Consider the following 17,747-nt stretch of genomic DNA (forward strand, 5'->3'; position numbering starts at 1 on the left):
CAGGCTGGAGTGCAATGGCATGATCTCAGCTCACTGCAACCTCCACCTCCCAGGTTCAAGCGATTCTCCCGCCTCAGCCCCCCGAGTAGCTGCAATTACAGATGTGTGCCACCACACCCGGCTAATTTTGTATTTTTAATAGAGACGGGGTTTCTCCATGTTGGTCAGGCTGGTCTTGAACTCCTAACCTCAGGTGATCTTCCCGCCTCGGCCTCCCAAATTTCTGGGATTACAGGTGTGAGCCATCATGCCCCACAAGATTGTTATTTTAAGCACCTAAAGTTTTGGGGTTATATATTACACAGTAAGAGTAAGTTAAATATCCTCCTTTCCTTCTAGCTTTTCAAATCTCTTACTCACCCAAACCTAGTCTCTCTCTGAACACCTGCTCTGCTTTAATCAATGTTTTCCCCATAGACCCAGCGAGAGGTAGGTTGGGTTATCTTCCTACTCTTCATGGCTGCTCAGAGACCATTTCTTCTTCTTTTCTTCTTTCCTCTTCTTCTTATTTCCTTCTTTCCTCCTCCTCCTCCTTCTTCTCCTTCTTTTTCTACCTCTTCCTCTTCCTCCTCCTCCTTCTTCTTCTTCCTCCTCCTCCTTCTCCTCTTCCTCCTCAACAGGGTCTCACCTCCTCAGGCTCAAGTGATTCTCCCACCTCAGTCTCCTGAGTAGCTGAGACCACAGGCACATGTCACCGTACCCGATTGGTTTCTTTTTATTTTTTGTAGAGATGGGGTCTCACTATGTCACTCAGGCCAGCCTCAACCTCCTGGACTCAAGTGATCCTCCTGCCTTGGCCTCCCAGAGTGTTGGGATTACAGATATGAAGCACTGTGCCCAGCCTCATTTTTCATCTTCTTTAGCTAACCTAACTGTCTCTGTGTTCTCCAGCATTCTATTCCCTTGCATACTCAATCTCCTGTGTGGCTGCTGCAAGTCCTGGGATCTTTTTAGGATTCCCTCTCTAAGGGCCATTTATTTATTTATTTACTTACTTACTTACTTATTTATTTATTTATTTATTTATTTGAAACGGAGTCTCGCTCTGTCGCCCAGGCTAGAGGGCAGTGGCGCGATCTCGGCTCACTGCAAGCTGTGCCTCCCGGGTTCATGCCATTCTCCTGCCTCAGCCTCCCGAGTAGCTGGGAATACAGGCGCCCACCATCACACCCGGCTAATTTTTTGTATTTTTAGTAGAGACAGGGTTTCACTGTGTTAGCCAGGATGGTCTCAATCTCCTGACCTCTCCCACCCGCCTCGGCCTCCCAAAGTGCTGGGATTACAAGCAGGAGCCACCGCGCCCAGCCGGGCCATTCATAAAGTGGTGTGTTAATTTGCCCACAGTCCGCAGTCCGCATTGCAGCCAACAGCAAAGCCAAACGCCAGCTGTGCCTGGATCTCCCTGCATACCACATTCATCCTTATCTTGCATATATTTCCTTCACTATGCTAGGACAAGAACACTTTTGACCTAATCAACGCACATGTTCTCCGTTCAAAGTAAAACACATAATAAATAACCCCCTCCATGAGGCTCACCTCCTGGTGAGTCTGCGTGTTAAAAGCAATTGTCTTCAAATCTAACTCCTGTGAATGTTTATACTTCTGTTTATTCTAAAACTCCCTAATTAGAGACTTCCCAGTATCTTGCAATTCCTCAACAAGTCATAGGGAGCCCAGGAATAAATTATTCAAAAATAATTAGCAATAGGCTTTACCTTGTTTTATCATTTAGTTGGTGATCTTTTCCAATTTAATTAGTCTTGCTGATATAGAAAACATTTTTAGAAGAGGCCTGTTTGGGTTAAGAACAAGGCTCTTTCTAGCTGTTCTACAGAAGAAGGAGGAGGAGGAGGAGGAAGGAGAAGGAGAAGGAGAAGGAAGAAAAAGAAAAAGAAACAAGGCCCATTTTAGGAAACTTTTAGCCATGAGTAGAACACAGCCAAGGAAAACTCTCTTTTACATAAGAAATATATTTTGGCTAGGCGTGGTGGCTCCTACCTGTAATCCTAGCATTTTGGGAGGACAAGGCGGGCAGATCACCTGAGGTCAGGAGTTCGAGACCAGCCTGGCCAACATGGTGAAACCCTGTCTCTACTAAAAATACAAAAATTAGCAGGCGTGGTGGTGGGTGCCTGTAATCGCAGCTACTTGGGAGGCTGAGGCAGGAGAACTGCTTGAACCCGGGAGGCGGAGGTTGTGCCACTGCACTCCAGCCTGGGTGACAGAGCGCGACTCCATCTCAAAAAAGAAAAAAGAAATAGATTTCACGAAAGCACATTTAATGCGGGCAAATTTTGAGCATCAGAGAAATTGGTCTGGATTAAGTCCAGAGACACAGCGTTGCTTTGGTTACAAGAATGGTTTGGAATCCCAGCTCTGCTGCTTTAATAACTGCCGTGCCTAGCAAGGTACTTAACCCCTCAGCATCTTCTCCACAAAATGGGGATGGCAGTAGTACAGTGGTCCATGCCTCAGAGTGTTTGAGGAGAATCAATTACATGGTGGCGGGCACATAATTAGTGCTCAATAAACGCTGTAGCTATTATCTTCATTCTTGTCTCTATGGGTGAAAGAAAAATGGCTGGGCGCGGTGGCTCACGCCTGTAATCCCAGCACTTTGGGAGGCCGAGGCGGGCGGATCACGAGGTCAGGAGATCAAGACCATCCTGGCTAACACAGTGAAACCCTGTCTCTACTAAAAATACAAAAAAAATTAGTTAGGCGTGGTGGCGGGCGCCTGTAGTCCCAGCTACTCGGAAGACTGAGGCAGGAGGCAGGAGAATGGCGTGAACCCGGGAGGCGGAGCTTGCAGTGAGCTGAGATCGCGCCACTGCACTACAGCCTAGGTGACATAGGTGACAGAGCGAGACTCCGTCTCAAAAAAAAAAAAAAAAAAGAAAGAAAGAAAGAAAAAAAGAAAAATGCAACACTGGATCAGATTAAATTCTTCCAGAAGCTGGCTGGGCGTGGTGGCTCACACCTCTAATCCCAGAACTTTGGGATGCCAAGGCGGGGGGAATCACCTGAGTTCAGGAGTTCAAGACCGGCCTGGCCAGCATGGTGAAACCCTGTCTCTACTATAAATACAAAAATTAACTGGGCATGTTGGCGGGCACCTGTAATCTCAGCTACTCAGGAGGCTGAGGCCAGTGAATTGCTTGAACCAGGGAGGCACATGTTGCAGTGAGCTGAGATCACGCCACGGCATTCCCGCCTGGGCGACAGAGAGAGACCCTATCTCAAGAAAAGCAAAACATATAAAAAATTTTTTTTAATATAGATTTTTGGGCTTTGTTTCATACATGATTCCCACCAGCAGAGAGACCTGAGAATGTGTATTTTTATCAAGCCCTCTAGTGACCTTTATGATCAGGCAAACTCAGGCAATAACATTGATTGAAGGGTTGGTGAGTGCTTATTTTCCAGGTTAAAATGATACTGGACATAGAGCAGCGGTTCTCAAATTTTAATGTGCTTAAGAATCACCAGGAAAGTTGTTAAAAATTAGATATCCAGAGATTTAGACATCCAGAGATTTAGATTCAGAGCTCTGGGAGACACTCAAAAATTTGCATTTTTAACCAGTTTCTTCTCTCCAGGGTGAGTCATTCAGAGGCACTTGTCTTCATTCTGTGCTGCTATAACAGGTAATTTATAATGAACAGAAATTTATTTGGTTCAGGGTTCTGGAGGTTGATGAAGTCCAAGTAGAGGGGCTACATCTGGTGAGGGCCTTCTTGCTGTGGCGGACAATGGCAGAAAGTATCACATCGTGAGAGAGAGCAGAAAGGGGACCGAGCTCATCCTTCATAAGGAACCCACTCACATCATAATGAACCCCACTCCCACAATAACGGCATTCATCCATTCCTGAAGGCAGAGTCTTCATGACCCAATCACCTCTTAAAGGTCCTACCTGTCAATATTGTTGCATTGGGGATTAGGTTTCCAACACATGAACTTCGAGGGATACATTCAAGCAATAGCATTCTGCCCCTGACCACCCAAATGCATGTCCTGCTCACATGCAAAATACATTAATTCTATCCCAATAGCTCCAAAAGTCTTAACTTGTTTCAGGAGGACCAACTCAAAAGTTTAAAAGTTCAGTGTCTCATCTAAATCAGATATGGGTGAGAACCAGGGCACAGTTCATCCTGAGGCAAATTTTCCTCCAGCTGTGAGCATGTGAAATTAAAAAAAAAAAGTGATATGCTTCCAAAATACAATGGTAGGACAGATATAGGGTAGATGTTTTCTTTTCTTTTCTTTTCTTTTTTTTTGAGATGGAGTTCGCTCTTGTTGCCCAGGCTGGAGTGCAACGGCGTGATCTTGGCTCACTGCAACCTCCACCTCCCAGGTTCAATTGATTCTCCTGCCTCAGCCTCCTGAGTAGCTGGGATTACAGGCATGAGCCACCGTGCCCAGCAGACGTTTTCATTTCAAAAAGGAGAAATAGGCCCAAAGAAGTAACAGGCCCAAAGTAAGTCCAAACCCAACACGGCAGACAAATTAAATCTTAAGACTCCAGAATAATCTTTTATTTCCTGCACTGCTACCTGGATACATCGGGAGGGTTGAGTCCCCAAAGCCTAGAGCAGCCCTGCCCCTCTAGAGCTAGCACTATAGGGCTACTATACTGCTGTGGCCACTGGGCTCAGTTCACGCAGCAGCTCTCATGGGTTGAAGTATCATGCCTTCAGCTCTCCCAGGCTGGAGTTGCACATTATTCACTCTGCAGGTCAGCCAGGTGCAGTGGCTCACACCTGTAATCCCAGCACTTTGGGAGGCTGAGGCAGATGGATTACCTGAGGTCAGGAGTTTGAGACAAGCCTGGCCAACAGGGTGAAACACCATCTCTACTAAAAATACAAAAATTAGCTGGGCATGGTGGCACACACCTGTAATCCCAGCTACTCGGGAGGCTGAGGCAGGAGAATCGCTTGAACCCAGGAGGTGGAGGTTGCAGTGAGCCAAGATTGTGCCACTGCACTCCAGCCTGGGTGACAGAGCAAGACTCTGTCTCAAAAAACAAGCAAACAAACAAACAAACAAAACACTCTACAGTTCTTGGATCTCATAGATGGCCCCACTCTCACAGCTCCATTAGGCATTGCCCTGGTGGGGGCTCTCTGCAGTAGCTCCACCTCTGTGACAAACTTCTGCCTGGGGCTCCCGACTGCTCAATACATGTTTTGAAATCTAGGTGGAGGCCACCATAGCCCCACAGCTTATACTGTGCACATATGCTGAGTTAGCACCATGTGGATGCCACCATGGTTCATAATCCTTTATCTTCTGGAGTGGTGGCTGGACCCACTTAAGCCGTTGAAGTTGGTTGTATTCATCCATTCTCACAGTGCTAATAAAGACATACCTGAGACTAGGTAATCTACAAAGGAAAGAGGTTTAATGGACACTCTGTTCAGCATGGCTGGGGAGGCCTCACAATCGTGACGGAAGGCAAAGGAAGACTAAAGGCACATCTTACATGGCAGCAGGCAAGAAGGCGTGTACAGGGGAACTGACCTTTTATAAAACCATCAGATGTCATGAGACTTATTCACTACAGCATGGGAAAAACGTGCTCCCATGATTCAATTACCTCCTACTGGGTCCCTGCCACAATACCTGGGGATTATGGGAGCTAAAATTCAAAATGAGATTTGGGTGGGGACACAGCCAAACCATATCACTGATTTTTCCCCAGGTTCCCCCATATAAGTCAGTGGATGCAGATGGATACTTGTGACAAAGGGCACCATTGAAGTCCAGACACTAAATACGCTGAAGTCCCAGCTCCTGCCCTGCCAGGATACCCTGTCCCACCTGCCAGGACCTCCCCTCAACCACCTCCCTGTTCAGGTCAGGAGGTGCCCATATATTCAAGAGAAAGTTTTCATAATTTTCTTTTCTTTCCTTTTTTTTTTTTTTAAGACAGAGTCTTGCTCTGTTGCCCAGCCTGGAGTGCAGTTGCACGATCTCAGCTCACTGCAAACTCCATCTCACGGGTTCAAGTGATTCTCACGCCTGAGCCTCCTCAGTAGCTGGGATTACAGACACACACCACCATGCCCAGTTCATTTTTTGTATTTTTAGTAGAGACAGGGTTTTGCCATGTTCTCCAGGCTGGTCTCGAACTCCTGACCTCGAGTGATCTGCCCCCCTTGGCCTCCCAAAGTGCTGGGATTACAGGCGTGAGCAGCCCAGCCAGTTTTCATAATTTTCTTTACTTCCACTGTGGTGGGAGAATAGGCTTCAGAGAAAGCCATCCTGGACAGGTAAGTTGGCCCCACCAGGAACAGGTTTCCATCAGGTGTTTTGGAGGCAGTGATGCCCGTTCACCCTGGTGAGAAGGGGCATGGCATGAACATCAGGAACCAGACTTCACCCTGGAGAAGGAGAAACCACAGGTGGGGCTGAAGGAGCAGTTCTCACAAGCGATCCTGTGGGCACTGGGGCCATACATACCACGCACCTTTGTGCACAAGTGTCAATGTGGCTCAGAGTGGGGTGGAGGACTCAGGGTATTAAAAGCATCAAGGAATCCAGGTGAGAGCCACCGCACCCAACTTTACTTTCACCCACAGGCTGATGCAGCCCGAGGAAATATTACTCCACAACGACCTCAATTCTACACACAGAACTGTTCGCCAGGCCCTTGCTACAGGCTGTCATCTCAAAATGGGGGCCGTCAAGGCTTGTTAGAATACCTGGGACTGAGAGGAAAATATATATATATATATGTGAAATATATATATATATGTGAAATATATATATATCAAATATATATGTGAAATATATACATGAAATATATATATGAAATATATATGTGAAATATATATATGATATATATGAAATATATATATGAAATATATATGAAATATATATATGATATATATGAAATACATATGATATATATGTGAAATATATATATGATATATATGTGAAATATATATATGATATATATGTGAAATATATATGAAATATGTGAAATATATATATGAAATATATATGTGAAATATATGAAATATATATATGAAATATATATGAAATATATATATGTGAAATATATGAAATATATATATGAAATATATGAAATATATATATGAAATAAATATATGAAATATATATATGAAATAAATAAATATATGAAATAAATATATGAAATAAATATATGAAATATATATGAAATATATATATATGAAATATATATATATGAAATATATATATGAAATATATATGAAATATATATGAAATATATATGAAATATATATATACGAAATCTATATATATGAAATATATATATACGAAATCTATATATATGAAATATATATATACGAAATCTATATATATGAAATATATATATACGAAATCTATATATATGAAATATATATATACGAAATCTATATATATGAAATATATATACGAAATCTATATATGAAATATATATATACGAAATCTATATATGAAATATATATGAAATATATATATGAAATAAATATATGAAATAAATATATGAAATAAATATATGAAATATATATGAAATATATGAAATATATATGAAATATATGAAATATATATGAAATATATGAAATATATATATGAAATATATGAAATATATATGAAATATATGAAATATATATGAAATATATATATGAAATATATGAAATATATATATGAAATATATATATGAAATATATATATGAAATATATATATGAAATATATATATGAAATATATGAAATATATATGAAATATATGAAATATATATGAAATATATATATGAAATATATATATTTCATATATATGAAATATATGAAATATATATATGAAATATATATATGAAATATATGAAATATATATATGAAATATATATATGAAATATTTATATGAAATATATATGAAATATTTATATGAAATATATATATGAAATATATATATGAAATATTTATATGAAATATATATATGAAATATATATGTAATATATATATGAAATATATATATGTAATATATATATGAAATATATATATGAAATACATATATATGAAATATATATATATGAAATACATATATATGTGTGTGTATATATATGTGTGTGTGTGTGTGTGTGTATATATATATATATATTTTTTTTTTTTTTGTGATGGAGTCTTGCTGTGTAGCCCAGGCTGGAGTGCAGTGGCGTGATCTCGGCTCACTGCAAGCTCTGCCTCCCGGGTTCACACCATTCTCCTGTCTCAGCCTCCCGAGTAGCTACAGGTGCCCGCCACTACACTCGGCTAATTTTTTTATATTTTTAGTAGAGACAGAGTTTCACCATGTTAGCCAGGATGGTCTTGATCTCCTGACCTCGTGATCCGCCTGTCTCGGCCTCCCAAAGTGCTGAGATTACAGGTATGCGCCACCAGGCCTGGCTAATTTTTGTATTTTTAGTAGAGACAGGGTTTCACCATGTTGTCTAGGCTGGTCTCGAACTCCTGATCTCAGGTAATCCTCTCGCCTCGGCCTCCCAAAGTGCTAAGATTACAGGCGTGAGCCACTGCGCCCAGCCTAATTTAAACATTTTAAAATCTTGTTTTAATTTTGAAATAAAATCTCAATTTGGTTTTTAAAAAGCTCTGTCTGAGATGTGATGACTCACATCTGTAACTTCAGTACTTTGGGAGGCTGATGTGGGAGGAACCCCCAAGAGTTCAAGACCAGCCTGGGCAACATAGGGATACCCAGTATCTCTATTATAATAATAATAATACAAAAATTAACCAGGTCTGGTGGTGGGCACCTGTGATCCCAGCTACTTGGGAGGCTGAGGCAGAAAGATTGCTTGAGCCTGGAAGGTCAGGGCTGCAGTGAGCTGAGACTGCACAACTGCACTCCAGCCTGGGCAACAGAGTGAGACCCTGACTCAAAAAAAAAATAGTGCTTAGTGCCACATGCCAGGAACCACAATGACAGCAAGTCAAAAGGGTGTTGAGTCAGGGCCCACCAAGAGCTGGCGGGGAGTCTGACTGCGGGCACCCTGCCCTTTTCCAGAAGGTGAAGGTGCAGAGAAGCTTGAAAGGATCACGGCTTCTCACCCTGGCCCTGAACCCACTCACATCAGCAGCTCTCAGCATAGCCAACTGGACAGCTCGCACCAATAAATTAAACCTTATTTCTTGCCGGCACAGTGGCTTATGCCTGCAATCCCAGCACTTTGGGAGGCCGAAGTGAGAAGATCACTTGAGTCCAGAAGTTCAAGACCAGCCTAGGCAACATAGTGAGACCCTGCCTCTACAGAAAATTAAATGGGAGCTGTGGCATGTGCCTGTGGTCCCAGTTACTCGGGAGGCTGAGGCAGGAGGATCTCTTAAGCTCAGGAGGTTGAGGCTGCAGTGAACTACCGCACAGCGGCACTCCAGCCTGGAAAACAAAGCAAGACCTTGTCTCATAACAAAATAAAAAAGAAGCAAGCCAGCAGGTCTAATCCAGACTTAAGAGGAGGGTATCAGCCAGGCTGATATCCTCCCAAGCTACTTGGGAGACTGAGGCATAAGAATCACTTGAACCTGGGAGGTGGAGGTGGCAGTGAGCTGAGATCACGTCACTACACTCCATCCTGGGCGACAGAGCAAGACTCCGCCTCAAAAAAAAAAAAAAGAAAAGGCCCTTCAAACTGAGTCATCTGCACGATGCCTGAATTCCTGCTATAGCCCCAGCCAATCGGCTTTTCATTCTACGTCTGCATAGTAACATAGTTAGAAAAGATATCCTAGTTATGTTGCAATGAAAAATGTCTACCTGTAACACTCACTATTTCTTGCAGGCACCTATGACCTGTGGAAAGGGTGAAAAGCTCAGAGGATTCTATTGTCTATTTTATTTTATTTATTTTTGAGGCAGGGTCTTGCTCTGTCATCCCAGTTGGAGTGCAGTGGCACGATCATAGCTCACTGCAGCCTCAAACTCTTGGGCTCAAACAGTTCTGCCTTAGCCTCCCAAGTAGCTAGGACTAGAGATTTGTGCCACCACACCCGGCTATTTGTTTGTTTGGTTGGGTTTTTTTTTTTTTTTTTTTGGTAGATATAGGGGTCTCACTATGTTAGCAAGTCTGGTCTCAAACTCTTGGACTAGAGTGATCCTCCCACCTTGGCCTCCCAAACAGATGATGGGATTACAGGCCTGAGCCACCATGCCTGGCCATCTACTCTAAATGTTAGTTAACTGCTTTGATGGGCTGGGCACGGTGGTTCATGTGTGTAATCCTAGCACTTTGGGAGTAGAGTCGAGTGGATCACGAGGTCAGGAGTTTGAGACCAGCCTGGTTAACATAGTGACACCCCATCTCTACTAAAAATACAAAAAACTAGCTGGGTATGGTGGTGGGTGCCTGTAATTCCAGCTACTTGGGAGGCCGAGGCAGGAGAATCGCTCGAACCCGGGAGGTTGCAGTAAGCCGAGATCGCACCACTGCACTCCAACCTGGGCAACAGTGAGAGACTCCGTCTCAAAAAAAAAAAAAAAAAAACCCCAAAAACTGCCTTGATGAAAGCTAAAGAGTAAACTGTAAATAAAAATTAGGCCTAATTTTTTTTGTTTGTTTTCTGTTTTTGTTTTTGAGACCAAGTCTCACTCTGTCGCCCAGGCTGGAGCGCAGTGGCATGATCTCGGCTCATTGCAGCCTCTGCCTTTCAGGTTTAAGTGATTCTCATGCCTCAGCCTCCCAAGTAGCTGGGATTACAGATGCCTGCCACCATGCCTGGCTAATTTTTGTATTTTTAGTAGAGACAGGCTTTCACCATGTTGGCAAGGCTTGTCTCGATATCCCAACCTCAAACAATCCACCTGCCTCGGCCTCCTAAAGTGCTGGGATTATAGGTGTGAGCCACCATGCCCAGCCAAGATTAGGCCGATTTTTTAAAGTCACCTGGAGCATAGAAAATGTTTCTGCAATTATTAATTTACTTTTTTTTTTTTTTTTGAGACAGGGTCTCACTCTGTCACCCAAGCTGGAGTGCAGTGGTGTGATCATGGGTCATTAAAGCCTCGCCCTCTTGGGCTCAAGCAAGATCTTCCTGCCTCGGCCTTCCAAGAGCAGGGACTACATGTGTGCACCACCACGCCCAGCTAATTTTTAGTTCTTGTAGAGACAAGGGTCTCACTATGTTGCCCAGACTGGTTTTGAACTCTTGGGCTTGAGAGATCCTCCCACCTTGGCTTCCCTGTGTCTGCTGTCCCCATCTTTATGTCCATATGTACCCAAAGTACATAGTAATGAAAAAAAAGAAACCACAGCTATATATAACAGCGTAAATGAATTTCACAAGCATAATGTTGAGCAAAAGAAGCCAAACACAAAAGCATGCAAACTGCATAGTTCCATTTATATAAGGTAAAAACAAAAACAAAAACAAACCCAGCTAAGGTGATCTACAGTATTAGAAGTGAGGATGGGGGTTCCCTTGAGGAGGAAAGAGAAGACAATGTTGGCCGGGCGCGGTGGCTCACACCTGTAATCCCAGCACTTAGGTGGGCGGATTACGAGGTCAGGAGATCGAGACCAGCCTGGCTAAGACAGTGAAACCCTGTCTCTACTAAAAATATAAAAAATTAGCCGGGCGTGGTGGCGGGCGCCTGTAGTCCCAGCTACTCAGGAGGCTGAGGTAGGAGAATGGCATGAACCCAGGAGGTGGAGCTTGCAGTGAGCCGAGATCGCCACTGCTCTCCAGCCTGGGTGACAAAGCGAGAATCCATCTCAAAAAAAAAAAGAGAAGACAATGTTTGGGAAGGGGTATGGGGGGATTCTGGGGTGCTGTTAATGTTCTACTTCTTGTGTGTTAAAAATGTGTATTTTGGGCTGGGTGTGGTGGCTCACACCTGTAACCCCAGCACTTTGGGAGGCCAAGGCAGGTAGATCACCTGAGATTAGGAGTTCAAAACCAGCCTGGCCAACATGGTGAAACCCTGTCTCTACTAAAAATACAAAAAATTAGCTGGGCATGGTGGCAGTGCCTGTAATCCCAGCTACTCGGGAGGCTGAGGCAGGAAAATCGCTTGAACCCAGGGGTGGTTGCAGTGAGCCGAGATCACACCACTGCACTCTAACCTGGGCAACAAGAGCGAAACTCTGTCTCAAAAAAAGTGTATTTTGTGATGAATTTGTATGATCTATATATATTTTTGAGGAAAGCGCCTTTCTGTGATGCACAATAAAAAGGTTTTGCTTTTATTTTGTATTATTTCAAAATATTTTTAAAATTTAATATCTAAATATACTATTTTAGATATTCAAAATTTCTGATGATGGCTTCACTTTTCCATCATAACATCTTTGCGATTAAATCAATTAATGTGATTAAATCAATCCATTTTTGTAGTTGGGTCGCTTCTGTGATTGAGTCGTTGTGTGCCCCGACAGTCTTTAAGAGTGCCAATAAGTATATATACGTGTAATTTTTTAAAATACTTTTATAATTTCAACTTTTATTTTAGATTCAGAGAGTACATGTGCAGGTTTGTTATGTGAGTATTTCGCATGATGCTGAGGTTGGGGGTATGAACGATCCCATCACCCAGATAGTGAGCATAGTACCCAATATGTGGCTTTTCTGCCCTTGCCTTCCCCCTCTCTTCCCTCTACCCCCTCTAGTAGCACCCTGTGTCTGCTGTCCCCATCTTTATGTCCATATGTACCCAAAGTACGTCCATATGTCCCTCTTGTAAGTAAGAACATGCAGCATTTGGTTTTCTGTTTCTATGTTAATTCTCTTAGGATTATGGCCTCTGGTTGCATCCATGTTGCTGCAAAAGACATGATCTCATTCTTTTTTGTGGCTGTGTAGTATTTTACAGTGTATATGTACCACATTTTCTTTATCCAGTCCACCACTGATGGGCATATAAGTTGACTTCATGTCTTTACTATTGTGAATAGTGCTGCAATAAACATACAAGTGCATGTGCCTTTTTGGTAGAATGATTTATTTTCTTTTGGGTCTATACCAAGTAATGAGATTGCTGGGTAAATGGTAGTCCTGGGCAGACTGCTTGAGGCCAGGAGTTTGTGACTAGCCTAGATGGCAAAACCCCATCTATACTACAAATACAAAGAAATTAGCTGGGCATGGTGGCACATGCCTGTAGCCCCAGCTACTTGGGAGGCTGAGATGGGAGAATCACTTGAACCCAAGAGATGGAGATTTCAGTGAGCTGAAATCACACCACTGCACTCCAGCCTGGGTGACAGAGCAGGACTCTGTCTCAAAGAACAAAAAAAAGACAATGTGAGAATCTTAAAAGTTCAGAGAGAAGAGTAATTCTCACAGACAAGGGATCCAGTTAACATTAGCAGCTGATTACTCAGCAGAAAACTTGGAAGGCCAGTAGGCAGTGGATTATATATTTAAAATAATGAAGAAACCTGTCAATTGAGAAATCTATAGCTGGAAAGCTTGTCCTTCAAAAATGAGGGAGAAATTAAGACATTTCCAGATTTTTTTAAAAAGCTGAAAAAATCCATTTACCTCTAAATTTGCCATACAAGAAGTGTTAAAGTCCTTCAGGTTGAAATAAATGAACTCTAGGCAGTAATTATATAAGTAAATAAGCAAGTTATATGAATATATAAAGTTCTCTGGTAAAGGTAAATACAAAAACAAACATAAAAACAGTATTATTGTAATTTTGGTTTGTAACTCCGCTTTTTATTTTGTATAGGATTTAAAAGACAAATGCATAAAACGTAATTATAAATCTGTTAGGTGATGTACAATGAATAAAGATACAATTTGTTACATCAATAACCTAAAAAGAGTAAAGCTATATAGCAGTAGAATTTTGGTATGTGATTGAAGTTAAGCTGAAATAAATTCAAATCAGAATGTTATAACTCTAGGATGTTATATGTAATTTTCATAGTAACCAAAAACGAAATCTACATAGAATATACACAAAAGGAAATGAGAATAGAAACAAAACTTGTCACTACAAAAAAAAATCAACTAAAGATAAAAGAAGTAAATAATGGAGAAAATGACTGGCAAAAATCAGTAACTCTGACGTATTAAAACTTTCCGCGCTACATAAACCTGGAAACTCTATTTCACGTGAAACTGGAGCTGAAAGAGACAAATATTTACTTATAAAGTTAAAAGTTATACGGAAAACCAACACTAATTTTTTTTTAGAAAAAATATGGAAAAAGTAAAAATATGCCTTATAGTATCATATAATATCATGTTTTATAGCTCTTGGAAAATAGAAAATAAAATGTTCTGTTAGCATGAATCCTTCTGTGCCCTCAAAAACCCTATGGATTATACCATTATTACCTAAAAAGTCTATTCTTAAATGCAGCAGAGTGATAATTTTTATAAGGCAGATGTTATTTTTAAATATGGAATAATATTGGTGATTTCAGTTTTAATAACATTGGATTAAGATGAAAGAATGAGAAGATAAAGGCCCCTCAGCAATATAACTCACAAACATGTTCAGAAGCAGTAAGAAGTTATATTAATTATCTTTTGAAAGTAATAATCTATATTTTTAATGTATGCATACAGCATAGCTAATGTACTACTGCTGGGTCCATTTATTCAATGAATAATTGCCACTATGTGTCAGACATTGTTCTAGGCCTAGGAATGGATACGTAAGTGAACAAAGCAAAGATTCTGGTTCTTGTAGAGTTTCCATTAAAAGACCATTTAGTAAAATTTTTCTTCCCCCAAATTATAAAATCTGTAAGACGATTTAACAATATGTATAAAAGTCATTGTGGGCCGGGCACGGTTGCTCATACCAGGTATGGTGACTCAGCGCTCTGTCACCCAGGCTGGAGTGCAGTGGCACAATCTCCGCTCACTGCAACCTCTGCCTCCTGGGTACAAGCAATTCTCCTGACTCAGCTTTCCGAGTAGCAGGGACTACAGGTGCACAACACCACACCCGGCTAACTTTTGTATTATTAGTAGAGGTGGGGTTTCGTCATGTTGGCCGGGCTGTTCTCAAACTCCTGACCGCAAGTGATCCACCCACCTTGGCCTCCCAAAGTGCTGGGATTACAGGTGTGAGCCACCACACCCAGCCGTATTTTCTACAACTTTGATAACTTTGGTATATACCCCAAATCTGTAACACATAATATTATCATTCAAATCTAACTCATGGCTTCTCATTGTACTCTGACTTTCTCTAGCTTTTGAATTCTTTATTCTAATATTGGTTTTAAGTCTGACACAAAAGCATGGGAGTTCTAATCAAAATCCAACCTTTTATCATAAAAACTGTCAAGAAATTATGAGTAGTAGAATTTAAAAAGGAAAATAGGCCTATTAATTAGATTTGTATAACTTAACATTTTATGCCTATGAGTCCCCAACAAAGCCTTCGGCTTCTATTTGGATATAAAATGTAAAAGTCACTACTGGATCCAAAAGTAGGACTATGGTAAATAAATTTCTCCACCTATCCAGCTCCTTTTACATGATGCTACATGTTTCTTTTGTTTTTTCATTTTGGCAAATATTGATTGCATCTTTGTGTTAGTGTACATCCTAAGTGCCAAGATACCGAATCTGAAAAGATGGACACAGGACCTGCCTTCTGGGACTTCACACCTTTTTTTTTTTTTTTTTTTTTTGAGGCGGAGTTTTGCTCTTGTCATCCAGGCTGGCGTGCAATGGTGAGATCTTGGCTCACTGCAACCTCCACCTCCAGGGTTCAAGTGATTCTCCTGCTTCAGCCTCCCAAGTGGCTGGGATTACAGGTACCGGCCACCACACCCAGCTGATTTTTGTATTTTTAGTAGAGGCAGGGTTTCATCATTTTGGTCAGGCTGGTTTTGAACTCCTGACCTCAGGTGGTCCACCCGCCTCAGCCTCCCAAAGTGCTGGGATTACAGGCATGAGCCACCACACCCCGCTAGGAGTTCACACTTTAGTTGGGGAAAATATACAATAAGCAAGCCAATTTTTAAAATGAGAACTTCAATCAGAGTTAAATGCTACAAAGACAATCTCACACGAAGTTGTGATGTAGAATGATAGGGCTCTCAGATAGAATAATAAGAGAAACTACTGCTTCTTACGATGTTTATCTTTCTTTGTATCAGTGCTCAGCTGAGTCTGCAGTGCTTCAGAGGCAGCTTTCATTTTATAAAAATCTATGATTTCTCCTTCCAGTTGTTTTTTCTCTTCCTCGAGCTTCCTTATCTCCTCCTGTTGAATCATTTTAAGATGCTCGAACTTGTCCTGCAGCTGTGAAACCAATGTGCAGTTGTGACACCAAAGCACAGTGTGGCTGAACACCCAAAAGAATATGATTTTTTCTGATTATCAAACAAACCCAAATCATCACAGTAGAGCATGATCTTAATAACAATCTCAAAACTCAGGAGTAAACACTGAGATATGGAATTTTTCTTTTCTTTCTTTTTTCCTTTTTTGAGATGGAGTTTCACTCTGCTGCCCAGGCTGGAGTGCAGTGGCACAATCTCAGGTCACTGCAACCTCCATCTCCTGGTTCTAGTGATTCTCCTGCCTCAGCCTCCCAAGAAGCTGGGACTACAGGCATGCACCACCACGCCCAGCTAATTTTTAGTAGAGATGGGGTTTCACCACGTTGGCCTGGCTGGTCTTGAACTCCTGACCTCAGGTGATCCTCCCACTTTGGCCTCCCAAAGACTTTTTTTTTTTTTTTAAATATAGAAGCAAGGTCTCACTATGTTGCCCAGGCTGGTCTCAAACTCCTGAGCTCAAGTGATCCTCCCACCTCGGCTTCCCAAAGTGTCGGGACTGACTGGATGCAGTGGCTCATGCTTGTAAACTCAGCACTCTGGGAGGCCAAGGTGGAAGGATCGCTTGAGTCCAGGAGTTCAAGACCAGCCTGGGCAATGTAACACAATAGTAAACTTCAACAGGAGAGAGCATCTGTAAAATTGAATATAGATCTTCTGAAATTATCCAGTGAGAGGACAAAGAAAAAAAAATAAAAAAGAGAAAAGAAGGCCAGGTGTGGTGGCTCACACCTGTAATCCCAGCACTTTGGTAGGCCGAGGCAGGCAGATCACAAGGTCAGGAGTTCAAGACCAGCCTGGCCAACATAGTGAAACCCCATCTCTACTAAAAATACAAAAAGTAGCTGGGTGTGGTGGCACATGCCTGTAGTCCAAGCTATTTGGGAGGCTGAGGCAGGAGAATCATTTGAACCCAGGAGGTGGAGGTTGCAGTGAGCCGAGACCATGCCATTGCACTCTAGCCTGGGCAACAGAGAGAGACTCCATCTCAAAAAAAGAAAAAAAACAGAGAGAGAGAAAAGAAAGCCAATGAGACACCATTAGGCAAACCACTGTCAGGTTATGGGAGTCTGAGAAGGAAAGTAGAGAAAGGAGAAGAAAGCTTATTTAAAGAAAGAATGGCTGAAAACTGTCTAAATCATGGGAAAGATTTAGACATCCAAATCCATGAAGCTTAAAGATTCCTAAAGAAGTTCAAACCAAATAGATACTCACCGAGTCACAATATTATCAAATAGTCAAAAGTCAAAGATTTTTTAAAATGTTGAAGAGGCAAGAGAAAAGTGGCATGACATAGAATAGACAAGAGAATCTTCATTAGACTACCAGCAGATTTCTCAGAAGAAACTTTGCAAGTCAGGAGAGAATCAAATAATACATTCAAAGTGCTGAAAGAAAAAACTGCCAGCAACTAATACTATGTCTGACAAAGCTATCCTTCAGAAAGAAAGAAGAAATAACATGTT

At 41.6% G+C, this 17,747-nt stretch overlaps 1 protein-coding gene across 2 annotated transcripts in view; it reads right to left on the reverse strand.

Annotated features, from left to right (window-relative positions):
- Positions 1–13,665: 13,665 nt before the first annotated feature.
- SEPTIN14 (septin 14) overlaps positions 13,666–17,747 on the reverse strand; it is a 70,834-nt gene continuing 66,752 nt past the window's right edge. For both annotated transcript variants that reach the window (XM_024241316.2, XM_054560528.1), the window contains exon 10: positions 13,666–16,243. In XM_024241316.2, the coding sequence (XP_024097084.1) occupies positions 16,061–16,243 (183 nt within the window). In that variant the 3' untranslated portion in view covers positions 13,666–16,060. The remainder of the gene's footprint in view (positions 16,244–17,747) is intronic.

Source organism: Pongo abelii, chromosome 6 (assembly GCF_028885655.2).
Source record: "Pongo abelii isolate AG06213 chromosome 6, NHGRI_mPonAbe1-v2.0_pri, whole genome shotgun sequence".
Lineage (NCBI taxonomy): Eukaryota > Metazoa > Chordata > Mammalia > Primates > Hominidae > Pongo > Pongo abelii.